We start from the raw sequence: 11,945 nt of genomic DNA, 5'->3' as shown, positions 1-11,945 counted from the left end.
TGGAAGTTCTAGTTTCTCAAAGAGGTTCTGCTTTGCAATTAACTGAGGAGTTTCTTAAAAATCCGGACTCTGGGCCCCACCCCACACTTACTGACTGGGAATCTCTTTAGCGTTGATTCGTAAATTTACATTTTATTTAAGAGGCTTTCCCAGTGATCTCAGGTACCTTAAAGTTTAAGAATTACAGCTTGAGCCCTGGCAGGTGTGGCTCAGTGGATTGAGTGCCAGCCTGCAAATCAAAGGGTCACCAGTTTGATTCCCAGTCAGGACACATGCCTGATTTGCAGGCAAGGTCCCCATTTGGGAGTGTATAAGAGGCAACCACACACTGATGTTTTTCTTCCTCTCTTCCTTTCTCCCTTCCCCTCTCTCTGGAAATAAATAAATAAAATCTTTAAAAAAAAAAAAAAGAATCAGACCTTGGCAGCATGGCTCAGTTGTTTGAAGCATCATCCTGTACAACAAAAGGTTGCAGGTTCAATCCCTGGTCAGGGCACATACCTATGTTGCAGGCTGCAGGTTGGATCCCAGGCCGGAGTGTGTAAGGGAGGCAACTGATTGCTGTTTCTCTCTCCCTTCCTCTCTCTCTAAAATCAATAAACACATTCTTGGGTGAGGATTAAAAATAAATAAGTAAAGTTTAAGAACTGATATGCAGAAAAAATGCTTTGGACATCCAGAGCAGAGAGCAAACATATTTAAGGAGGCTTTATGGAGAGAGTGTCATGTGAGTTTGTCTATACAGGCAGGGTGAGATTTAGGCACATAGAGAGAGTATAGAGGAGGGGGCCATATCAGGCTTCATGGAGGATCAAGCCTGGGCCTTTCACTATCCTTTTCATTGTTGCCATTGTCATTGTCCCCCTATCATCCTTTCCATCTTCCTCTGTAGCCTCCTCCTCAAACTGCAACAATTTTCTTGGGCTGAGTTCAGTACAATCTTTGGCTCTCTGGGAGCAGGGAGGTGGCACCCACACAGAGGTAGATTAACATGTAAAGGACACACAGAGAGCTAACAAGTAGAAGGCACTCAGTCACAGGGATACAGGAAGGAACAAAGATGGATAAAGAAGAAAAGGACACCAGGTCACAGCTGGACAGGAAAGGACAGGTACAGAATCATATACAGGGGCATACATATAAAGGGCGCATACAAAGGCCTTTAATACATAAACACCAGGCACAGACACAGCCGGATATGCAGAACATACGCAGAGGGGTAGGTGGGAGGTACAGTTGAAAGAGATGGATTCAGTGATGCCCCAGATCTGTGAAGGGGGCTGAGATGCAGTTAGTTCGTTTGGGCTGAGGGGAAGGGATTAACCTTAAGTACCTGGTTCTGACTTTTAGGGCCCTTTCCATCTTACTGTCTCACTGTTTGCTGTATAGGGAGGCCAGTCCCCAGGCTGCAAGGGCTAGGTTTGCTTCCCGATGTGCAACTTGATCAAGGTGAGGGGTATCAGCTCGTCTTTCTTACGTCACATTATGTTTATTGCTAGACTTGAAATCTCGGTTCCTCCTGGCTCGCAGCCCAATTTCGTACACATCTCCCGGGCTCTGCTTCTCTTTGGGGTGTATGATTCCAACCCGGTTTCAGCCGACCGGGGAACTTCATCAGTTTATTTTCACATTGCTTTCCCTTTAAGCTATTTTTTCTCCAATCCGCCACCTTCCCAGACTCCCTCTAATTCCCGACATCACTTGCAGCTTCTAAAGGCACTACGTCTCCCACAAAGCTTAGCGCTCAAGAGGCTATACCCTGGGGAACTTCAAGTACCGAAATGCTCTCTTACTCGCCTCCGGGACTACCGCGGTGACCGTTGGGGTTTGTAGTCACCTGGTAATTGTTAAGAGACACCCACTTCCCCCCCACCCCCCAAACTACTCATTCCAGAAGACCTCGCGCCAGAAGCGGGTTGCCCATCTTTTTGCGCGCCCCTCAATCTTTCCTCGAACTCCAACTCCCACTGTGACTTGCGCTGAGCAACCTGCGGCGAAGAATGGGGCTATGGCCAAAGTGTTCTCTGGGAGTTGTAGTTTCTGTTTTAGAAAGGCGAGGAGGGGGCGGAGTGACTCGGCGGCCATTAGCTGTGTGTAGTTTCCCGGGATTAGGAGCTTAAGTGAAGAGAGAAGCCTTATTCGGTGGAAATCAGCTGTGGCGATGGGCTCCTGCCGGGGCTAGCCCTAGAGTACGGAGAAGGTGGACTTCACAGCTCCCTGCCCCGCCGAGTGGCGGGGCCCACTAGGCCTCTGGGCATCCCCGGTCTCAAGTAGGCCTAGTCCGCCGGCAGGGGCGCCCCAAAAGCGGGAGGCGCCATGTCGCTGGTTGCTTACGCTAGCAGCGAAGAGAGTGAGCCGGATGAGGCTGAGCCGGAGGAGGAGGAGGCGGTGGCACCTACATCTGGGCCCACCTTAGGGGGCTTGTTCGCTTCTCTTCCCGCACCCAAGGGTCCGGCCTTGCTGCCTCCGCCCCCTCAGATGCTAGCCCCATCCTTTCCCCCACCGCTGTTACTGCCCCCACCCAGTGGAGACCCCCGGCTGCAGCCTCCTCCCCCCTTGCCTTTCGGCCTGGGAGGCTTCCCCCCACCTCCAGGCGTGAGCCCGGCAGAAGCAGCGGGAGTTGGGGAGGGGCTGGGATTGGGGCTGCCCTCGGCCCTCGGCCCTGGCCTCAGTCTGCCCCCCTCTATCGGCGGTGCCGGGCCCCCCCTGGGGCTTCCCAAGCCAAAGAAGAGGACAGAGCCCGTGAAGATTGCGGCGCCAGAGCTGCATAAAGGGGATGTGAGTATCTGGGGAGGGCACCCCCAAACTGTCCATCGGGTTTGGGCATGGGCTCAGCTGGAAGAAGGATTCCCTCCCATAAGTGCTTCCGTTCATTCCAGACCACTAAATTCCTGGTTCAGTGCAATTGAGCTAGGTTTGTCAACTTTGAGAAGTTAGTAAGGTCCATGCGGGTTTCTTGAAGCTGGCTGGAGCTGCCTGCAGAAGGGCCACATACTATCTCTTGTCAATCACAGACCCCGGCTCAGGCCTAGGGACACTTGGTCCTACTCCTTTTGTTGTACCTTTAGCTCAGGCCGGGTTTTTTGTTTCGTTTTCCTTCTTATGCTGAGAACGGCGTCAAGTCTAGTACCTGAAGAAGTCACGGGAGACAGGATTCTTACACTTTGCTGAACATTCTTGACTAAACTTTCCTTTGACTCTGAACTTAAAAGCATCAGGGTCTGAATGAAAAGGGGAGGAATGCTGGACTTTATTTTTGAGGACACTTAGGGACCATTTGGTAGGCTTATGACAGCACTCTGGGAGATACCCTTCCAGTTTTTTGCAGGGGACAAACATGTACAGCTTGTAGAATTTTACCTGGTAAAGGGCACAGAGATTAAGAGTGGTCTGCCTGAACTCTAGGTCGGTGCCTCAGTTTCATCGTTTAGGCCAGGGCTGTCAAACTCATTTTCACTGGGGCCACATCAGCCTCGCTGTTGCCTTCAAAGGGTGGAATGTAGTTTTAGGACTGTATAAATGTAACTACTTAACAGTTAAGTGAGAGTTGGCGGGATAAACAAGGTGGAGGGCCCCCCGGATTCGGCCTGTGGCCTTGTGTTTGCCATCTGTGGTTTAGGTATTGTCAAGCCTAGATGAATTAGGATGCTTGGGTACTATTTCTAGAAGAGGCAGCCAAGCTTATTTTTCTGTATTTTAGAGCAAAAAACTAGAGGACCTTTTCTGGAGTGAGTACTTTGGATATAAAGGAGACATTATAGGGACAGGTAATGTTTTCGAGTTACCTGAGTACCTTCCTTTCTCTTCTGAAAAGTTAACTGGTCAGTCCCTGGCTTACCTTGGTTACCCCCCAGGAGAAGCTTGTTCTTTTCTTAACTGCTTTTCTTCAGACTTCCAACACTGCCTAGGGACAGTTTCCATTCTTGGCTCTTGCTGTTCTCTCAGTTTCTTCCCCAGGTATCCTAATGTTTTCTCCTTCACCTCTTTCAAGTCTTGGCTTAAAAGACACGTTCTCAGTGAGAACTTCCTAGCCTACCTATTTAAGTTTGAGCCCTGGCTGGTGTGGCTCATTGGATTGAACATCGGCCTGTGGACTGAAAGGTCGCCAGTTCCATTCCCAGTCAGGGCACATGCCTGGGTTGCAGGCCAGATCCCCAGTTGGGGGCATGAGAGAGGCAACTGATCCATTTTCTCGCACATCGTTTCTCCTGTTCTTTCTCCCTCCCCCCTCTAAAAATAAATAAAATATTTTTTAAAAAGTTAAATAAAATGGCCCTGGCTGGTATAGCTCAGTGGATTGAGCTTGGGCTGCGAACCAAAGCATCGCAGGTTCGATTCCCAGTCAGGGTACATACCTGGGTTGCAGGCCAGGTCCCCAGTGGGTGCCATGTGAGAGGCAACCACACGTTGATAAAAAAAAAAAAGTTGAATAAAATGAAGTGCAACTTCCTATCACTCATACTTCCCCACGTCTTGCTTTGTTTTATTTTTCTCTACAGTACTTAACCACCATCTAACATAAGGTATATTTTATTGGGCTTATGGTTTATTTTATTCACTGCTATGTCTTTAGTGGTTAAAACAATGTCTGGCACATACAGAGTACTACTTAAATATTTTCTGAGTGAACTCTAATGAATATGGATTATTCTTGGAAGGAGGTTTCAGAATCTTCCTATCTTGTTCTAAATTTTCTTTCATATTATTTTCTCCTTCTTTGTTATCTGAGCCTGTCATTTTTAAGTCTAGGGTGCAAAAAAATCTTCTGTGCCCTGACGGGTATGGCTTAATGGGTTGGGTGCTGTCCCATGAACAGAAAGGTCTCTGGTTCTGTTCCCAGTCAGGGCACATGCCTGGGTTGCAGTTCATCCCGTTTGGGGGCGTGCAAGAGGCAACCAGTCATTGTTTCTCTCACGCATGGCATGTTGATGTTTCTCTTACTCTCTCCCTCTCTTTCCCTCTTCTAAAAATAAAAATAAAATCTTTAAAAAAGACACACAGAAAAGCCTTCTGTTGCTGCACTGAAACTTACTTTGTCTTTGATTTACTCAGAAACAAAGGAAAGTTCTTGAATATGACAGAGGGAAATAGGTTCATTTCTTTGGCATTTTCTTTTCTCCCCTCTTCACAGTTTTCTCCCCATTCTTTATCTCAGCCTAATTGTGATATATGGGGGAAGGTGGTACTTTGTATCATCCTGCCTCCTTCTGTAGTGACAGTGGAAAGGTTCAGTTCTAGGTCTGTTTCAGTAGAAAAAGTTGCTGGTAGAGGCTGTAGAACCTTCGGTTTAGGCTGGCTGAAGTGGTAGAAAACTCTGAGGACTCCTAACCATCCCTTCTTTGTAAGTATAATTCAGTAAATTCCTGAGGTGAACTGTGATACGCATAATTAAAATTAAGTCACATGTTAGCTGGTTTAATTTCCCTTTTTTTTTCTGTTCAAGTTACTATTGTTTTTTGAGCACAATTTCTGGGGAAAGGCAGCTTAAGAAAATTCAAGATGATCAGGTGACCATGACCTTCGGCTTGTGCGCCCTCCAGTTCTAAGCCCCTCTGGATCTAAGCTTTATGCACTTAGTAGGCTCTTAGTACATGTTTAAATAAATGAATTAGGTTTCCTTATGTAATTTCCCTGTAGAGTTCGGTGCTAAAGTAGAAGTAATTAACTGTGAACTCTTATTAATTAAATTGGTTAATTCATTGTTGAGCTGCTTCTCTGCCAGGGGCTAAGAGTACAGTAGTGAGCATGATAGACCCTGCTCAAAAGGAGCTTATGGCCCATTGGAGGAGGCTGACAAGGAAATAGACTTTAGGTCAGGTCAGAGGAGAACCGTGATAGAGCTGGTGCCGTGGGAGCACACCAGTCCACAGGATGGAGAGGCTTCCAGGAGGAGGAGATGTCTGAACAGAGGTAAGACAGATGAGTAGGAGGTAGCCAGAGAAAGAGGGGTGTAGAGGGGAGAGGTGCATTAAGCAGCGGGAACAAAGTGAATGAAAGCTTAGTGGTGAGAGAGAATGAAAGTGCTCTGGGGGAATCGGAAGTGAGTAAGGTACAGTAGCTGGAGCACATGGGTGGGTAGGGGGAGTGATGCAAGTTGGGGCTATAGAGGGACAGGCTGAGGCCACATGGTAATAGGTCTTAGGTGCCATGCTAAAGCCTACTGTGTAATTCTGGGGGTAGTAGGGGGCCCTTAAAGGCTGAGCAAGCATTGTCTGATCACAGTGCTCCCTCGCTGGAGGGAGTGAGACTGGCAGAGACACAGGGTGTGCAATGATAGAGGTCTGGGAAAGGGCACAGCAGCGGGTGGAGAGAACTGGAGGTTCCAGATCTACTTAAGAGGTAGAAGTGATTAGACTAGGGGATTGATTGGATATCATGGATGAAGGTGAGGATTCAAGGTTGATCTTGTGCCTTTTGGCTCAGGAAGCTGGGAGGGTAGGTAGTAGGGCTATTTATCTTCATCTGAGGATATGTTTATTGATTTTTAGAGAGAGACAGAGAAATATCAATGTGAGAGAAACATCAATTGGTTGCCTCATGTATGTGCCCTGACTGGGGATTGAACCTACAACCTTTTTGGTGTATGGGACCATGTTCTAATCAACTGAGCCATCTGGCCAGGGCATAGTGGTGCCATTTACTTACGGAATTCAGGAGGCAGAGAAGATTTAATTAGTTGGAAGTATAAAAACCTACTCAAGCTCCTGGGCTTGGAATCAGGAATTAGAGATCTTTTGGGGACCCACACAGCTTCTTGCACATTTGATTCATTCTTTGTTTGCAGAAGAGTTTCCTCTGCTTCTTAGTTTTTGTTGCAGGTGAAAGACGGCCATGCACACCTTGTTTTTCATTTCCTTCCTTTTAGTGAGCAGCCCAGGTTGAAATACAATCTTAGTACCAATTTTGTTTTTCCAGGAGAGATTGGTTTGATTTGGGTCACACCTCAATTAGCTGTAGCCAGGGGACAGGTTAGTACCATATTCTCTCTCCAGGTGTGTTGCAAAATCAAATTTCAGCTTTTGATTTATGTGAGGAGTTAGGAATGGTCCATTAAATGGAAAGTTATCCTCTTTTCCTTCTTGCTCTGACCCAAGCTACTTCCAGGCATGGCTCAATTGTCGATTTCATGGGCTTAGACTGCAGGGGTGTTACTCACTTTCACTGGGGTCCACATCAGCCCCAACATTGCCTTCAAAGGGCTGAATGTAATTTTAGGACTATATAAATGTAACTAGTCCTTAACTAGGGGCAAGGAGCTTGGCGCTGCCACCAGGTAGAAACAAGGTGCTGGGCTGGATAAAACAAGGTGGAGGGCTGGATTGGGCCCACGGGCCTTGTGTTTGCCACCTGTGGCTTAGAGGATTCAGACTTTTAAAATTAGGATGTAGAAAACCAAAATTAGAGGAGTCTGTTGCAAGAGTTTTCTGTCAGAATGCGCATTTCGAAGCCAATAGGAGTTTCATGGTTATCTGGATTAGTATTACCCATACTTTGAGATTATTGATCTAGCCCTGGCTGGGTGCTCAGTGGGTTAGAGTATCCTGATATGCCAAGGTTGAAGTTTCAATTCCCAGTCAGAGTACCTACAAGAATCAACCAATGAGTGCATGAATAAACAGAACAACAAATGGATGTTTCTCTCTCTGCCCCCCTTCCTCTTTCTCTAAAATCCATAAATTAAAAAAAAATTAACCATATATAAAGACCAAGAAACAGAAAACAGATAGTTTACCCAGATAGTGGAAAGTTTAAAGTTGTGAGACTAAGATTTCACTGATTCTGGTCAGTTCCGTTAACCAAGTAATTAAGAGTTGATTGAAGTGGATTAAGCTAAATTTTGGCTCTGGATTGATAGGAAAGAGTGCCCTACCAGCACTTGTGGGGCCCTTGCTTAATGTCTGACATTGTGGAGGCACTTCCGTGACTCTGTAAGGGTGTTAGTCCTACTGTACAGATGAGGAAATGGAAATTTAGAGTACAGGGGATTTGCCTAAAACCACACAATTTGGGAGTAGCAGAAAGTCGTATTTGCACCCAGATATGTTTTTTGTCTATCATAGTGCCTATTAAGATAGAAGAGCCTCAGGTAACCAGAAATAGGAAAGCAATACAATGAGGGGTGCAAAAATGGGAGAGAAAGTGATAACCTAACTAAAGGACAGATACAAGCAAAAGATATTTCAGAACAAAGAGTGAAAAAAAGTTGGTGAATGTAGCTAATTGAGATGAATAGCAGAGAGGAGTGTAGTAGTGATTGAGTCTCTGTCTCTGTCTGTCTGTCCGTGCTTGGGTCCTTATTTCCTCCTTGGCTCCTGGCCCTGGCAACTAGTGATTGCTTTTTGAAGAGGGAGTCTGTCAGAACCAGAGCCTGGAAAGATAAGAGGGAGGCTGCCATCGGGAATGAGGCCCTGATAAATTAGTGGATCCCACTGGGCTTAGCTTAATGGAAAACGTCTGTTTCCGCTCTTGCTCAGCAGTCTCGGGTGTGTGTGTCTTGTCACTCTTGGCAGCTGGAACAGAGAGGACAGAGGTGGCCACTGAAGTTCAGGCTCTTGTGAGGCCAAGGAGAAATAAAATACTTTCTTCTTAAGAAAGGCAGCCAGTTCGTGCCTCCAAATCTCGGGAGTGCCTGTTCTAGCCCAGTACACTTCTCCCAGCCCTGGGTGCTCTGGTATTTCTAACGTTACCCATTTCTCTCGGGCCAGTGGCGCAGACCCACTTAGATTACCTGTCACTGGTCTTTAGTACTCTCTAGGAATTGACTCTACAGCCTCCATTGAATATATTCCTGCGTAAAACAGTTTGACAGTTCCTCGAAAAGTGAATTAGAATTACCATATGATCCAGCAATTTCACTCTTAGGTGAAAACAATTGAAATCAGGGACTCAGCCTGAGTGGCTCAGTGGGTAGGGCATCGTTCCGCAGAGCAAAAGGTCCCGCCGATTGGATTCCCCAGTCAGGGCACATACTGGGCTTGCTGATCAGGTCCCCAGTTGGGGGTGAGTGAGAGGCGACAGATTGATGTTTCTCACATTCATGTTTCTGTCTTTCTCCCTCCCTTCTCCTCTCTCTAAATATAAATAAAATATTCTTTAAAATAGGAAAAGCAGGGGCTCAAACAGATAGTACACCACTGTCATAGCAGCACTATCCACAGTAGCCAAAATATGGCAACAACCCAAATGTCCATAAACAGATGGGTAACCAAGAAAATGTGGTATATAGTTACCAGGGAACATTATTCAGCTTTAGAAAGGAATGAGAGACCTGGCTGGTATGGCTCAGTGGACTGAGCACCGACCTGTGGATTAAGGGGTTGCTGGTTTGATTCCCAGTCAGGGCACGTGCCTGGGTTGTGGGGCAGGTCCCCGAGTGGGAACGTGAGAGAGGCAGCCAATCAGTGTTTCTCCAGCACATCCACATCGATGTTACTTTTCTTTCTCCCACCTTTCCCCTCTCTCTAAAAAAAAAATAAATAAAATCTTTAAAAAGTATTTTTAAAAAGGAATGAAATTCTGATATATGCTGCAACATGGATGGGCTTTGGAGATCATATGCTAAGTAAATAATAAGCTAGACACAAAAGGACACATGTAGTGTGATTCCACTTATGTGAGGAACCCGAATAGGCAAATTCATAGAGGGGGGAAGTAGGGTAGTATTAGCAGCTGTTGGGGGGTGGAGAGTAGGAGTGGGGAGTCAGTGTTTAACAGGTGCAGAGCTTCTGTTCTGGGTGATGACAAGTTTCTAGAGACAGTGGTGATCGTTGGACAACATTGTGAATGTACTTAATATCACTGAATTGTATACTGAAAATGGTTAAAATGGTATGTTTTGTTATATGTGTTTTACTGTGATTTAAAAAAAAACCCAACAAAACCAGTATGCATCTGTACCTCTCACTGTCAAGGAGGTTCTCCTGGAGTCTAAATTAAATACTGTGTGCTCAGGATAAGCCCATTGCTTCTAGCCAGTTACATGATAGAAGCTGAATTGATTTTCCTTTCAAATGCTTCAAGGCAGCTATATCTCCTCCTCCCTGCATCCCTCCACAGGGTGACTGGAGGGTATTTGCCACATCTTTTATAATTTGGATTAGTCATCTTTCTGCTTTTTGGTACTCGAGACCAAAATTCATTATCTTTGTGAAGTATTTGGAAAATTCCTTGCTGAGCTTTCCTTCTGTTTCCTGTTTTCATTCAGGCTCCCACATGCCCAGAAGTGCTTTGAGTGGTATCTAAACTTCTTTTCATAGTGAACCAGCGAGGTTCCCTTTCCAACCTTTTCTAGGATGGAGTTGGCTACAGTTATATATTTTAGGTAACTCCATCCTAGGGGCAAAAGGTGGTCCTTATTTTATTTTGGCACTCTTCCAGTCCTTTGGAACTCACTCTGTGGCCCTAGGTGGTTAGTGAATGTTCCTGAACTCTGTTTGTCAGCTTTAAGAGGTGTACCTTCACTTCTACCCCTCCTTCAAACATCAGCAGACATGACTTAACAAGAGCTTAGGGGCACAGCACATTTTTTGAGGGTCTTGTTTTAGTGTGCTGTTTTAGGGAGTTAGTCATGTTTAGTGCCCATCATGAGATGATTTGTAACGGGGTTTAGTGGATTCATATGATAAGTTCAAAGAGAGAAGGATGATGTGCGTAGCCATAGCAGTCTTCTAAATCCAGAAATAATGAGGTATTTATTTCTAAGGTCTTTGTACAGTTTTTTAAGATGTCAGTATAATGGAAACAATGTCTGATATTTATTTATTATTTAAACAATTTTTTCTTTTATTCTTTTTTCTTTTAAAGATTTTACTTATGTATTTATTTATTTTTTAGAGACAATGGAAAGAAGGGAGAAGGAGAGAGGAAGAGAAACATCAATGTGTGGTTGCTTCTCATATGCTACCCACTAGGGACCTGGTCCAAAACCCAGGCATGTGCCCTGACTGGTCATCGAATCAGTGACCCTTTGGTTCCCAGGTCAGCGCTGAATCCACTGAGCCACACCAGACAGGGCTCCTTTATTGATTCTAAAGAAAGGGAAAGCCCTGGCTGGCGTAGCTCAGTGGATTGAGCGCGGCCTGCGAACCAAAGTGTTGCAGGTTCGATTCCCAGCTGGGGTGCATGCCTGGGTTGCAGGCCATAACCCCCAGCAACCGCACATTGATGTTTCTCTCTCTCTCTGTCTCCCTCCCTTCCCTCTCTAAAAATAAATAAATAAAATCTTTAAAAAAATTAAAAAGAAAAAGAAAGAAAGGGAAAGTGGGAGAGAAACATCAATGTGAGAGAGACATATTGATCCGTTCCCTCTTGTACAAACCCCAACCAGGGACCAAACACATAACTCAGGCATATGCTCTGACTGGGAGTCAAATGTGCAACCTTTTGGTTTGCGGGACAGTGCCCAACCAGCTGAGCCACACCAGGCAGGACACAATCTCTGCTCTTTAAAGATAAATTGAATTGAAGTGCCTTCAGTTCTGGTAGTTATAGGACAATCTGCCTACATTTTCACAGTGGCCACTTTTTGTCACAGTATCTAAGAATATGCTTGTCCAGTTTTATAAATGTAATCATCTTAAACTTGGATAAAATTTATTTATTTTCAGATTGTTTCCATTGAACCTAGTGTGTGAGATGTTAAAGTTTAAATGTGCCTGGGGATTTCATGAGACCCTTACATACTCCATAGTGAGGTGGTTCCGTGTGGTCTGCTGCAAAGGATGTAAGTCTTTACCGTCAAAACAGGGAGGATGGTCAGGAGCGCCTGGGGCAATGGGAGTTTAGAACAGAAAGAAAGGTTGAAAATGCTTAAGTGTTTGGGGCTTAAAGCTTTTTCTTTGGTTGAGTTTGACATCTTGGCAGACCAGAGAGAACAATAATCCTTGAACTCTTTAGGATTTTAGTTTATACATATTGTCACTCATAGGAGCTCAGGCAGTCCCTAG

The 11,945-nt window shown here is 45.4% G+C and overlaps 1 protein-coding gene across 1 annotated transcript in view; it reads left to right on the top strand.

Annotated features, from left to right (window-relative positions):
* The first annotated feature begins 1,978 nt into the window (after positions 1–1,978).
* The window catches only part of PRCC (proline rich mitotic checkpoint control factor), a 35,544-nt gene continuing 25,577 nt past the window's right edge, over positions 1,979–11,945 (top strand). The window contains exon 1 of the mRNA XM_045817190.1: positions 1,979–2,778. Within this exon, the coding sequence (XP_045673146.1) occupies positions 2,317–2,778 (462 nt within the window). The 5' untranslated portion in view covers positions 1,979–2,316. The remainder of the gene's footprint in view (positions 2,779–11,945) is intronic.

The sequence above is a fragment of the Phyllostomus hastatus genome, unplaced genomic scaffold, assembly GCF_019186645.2.
Source record: "Phyllostomus hastatus isolate PE091 unplaced genomic scaffold, TTU_PhHast_1.1 phas_scaffold_216, whole genome shotgun sequence".
Taxonomy (NCBI): domain Eukaryota; kingdom Metazoa; phylum Chordata; class Mammalia; order Chiroptera; family Phyllostomidae; genus Phyllostomus; species Phyllostomus hastatus.
This window is presented reverse-complemented; position numbering and strand designations above follow the sequence as displayed.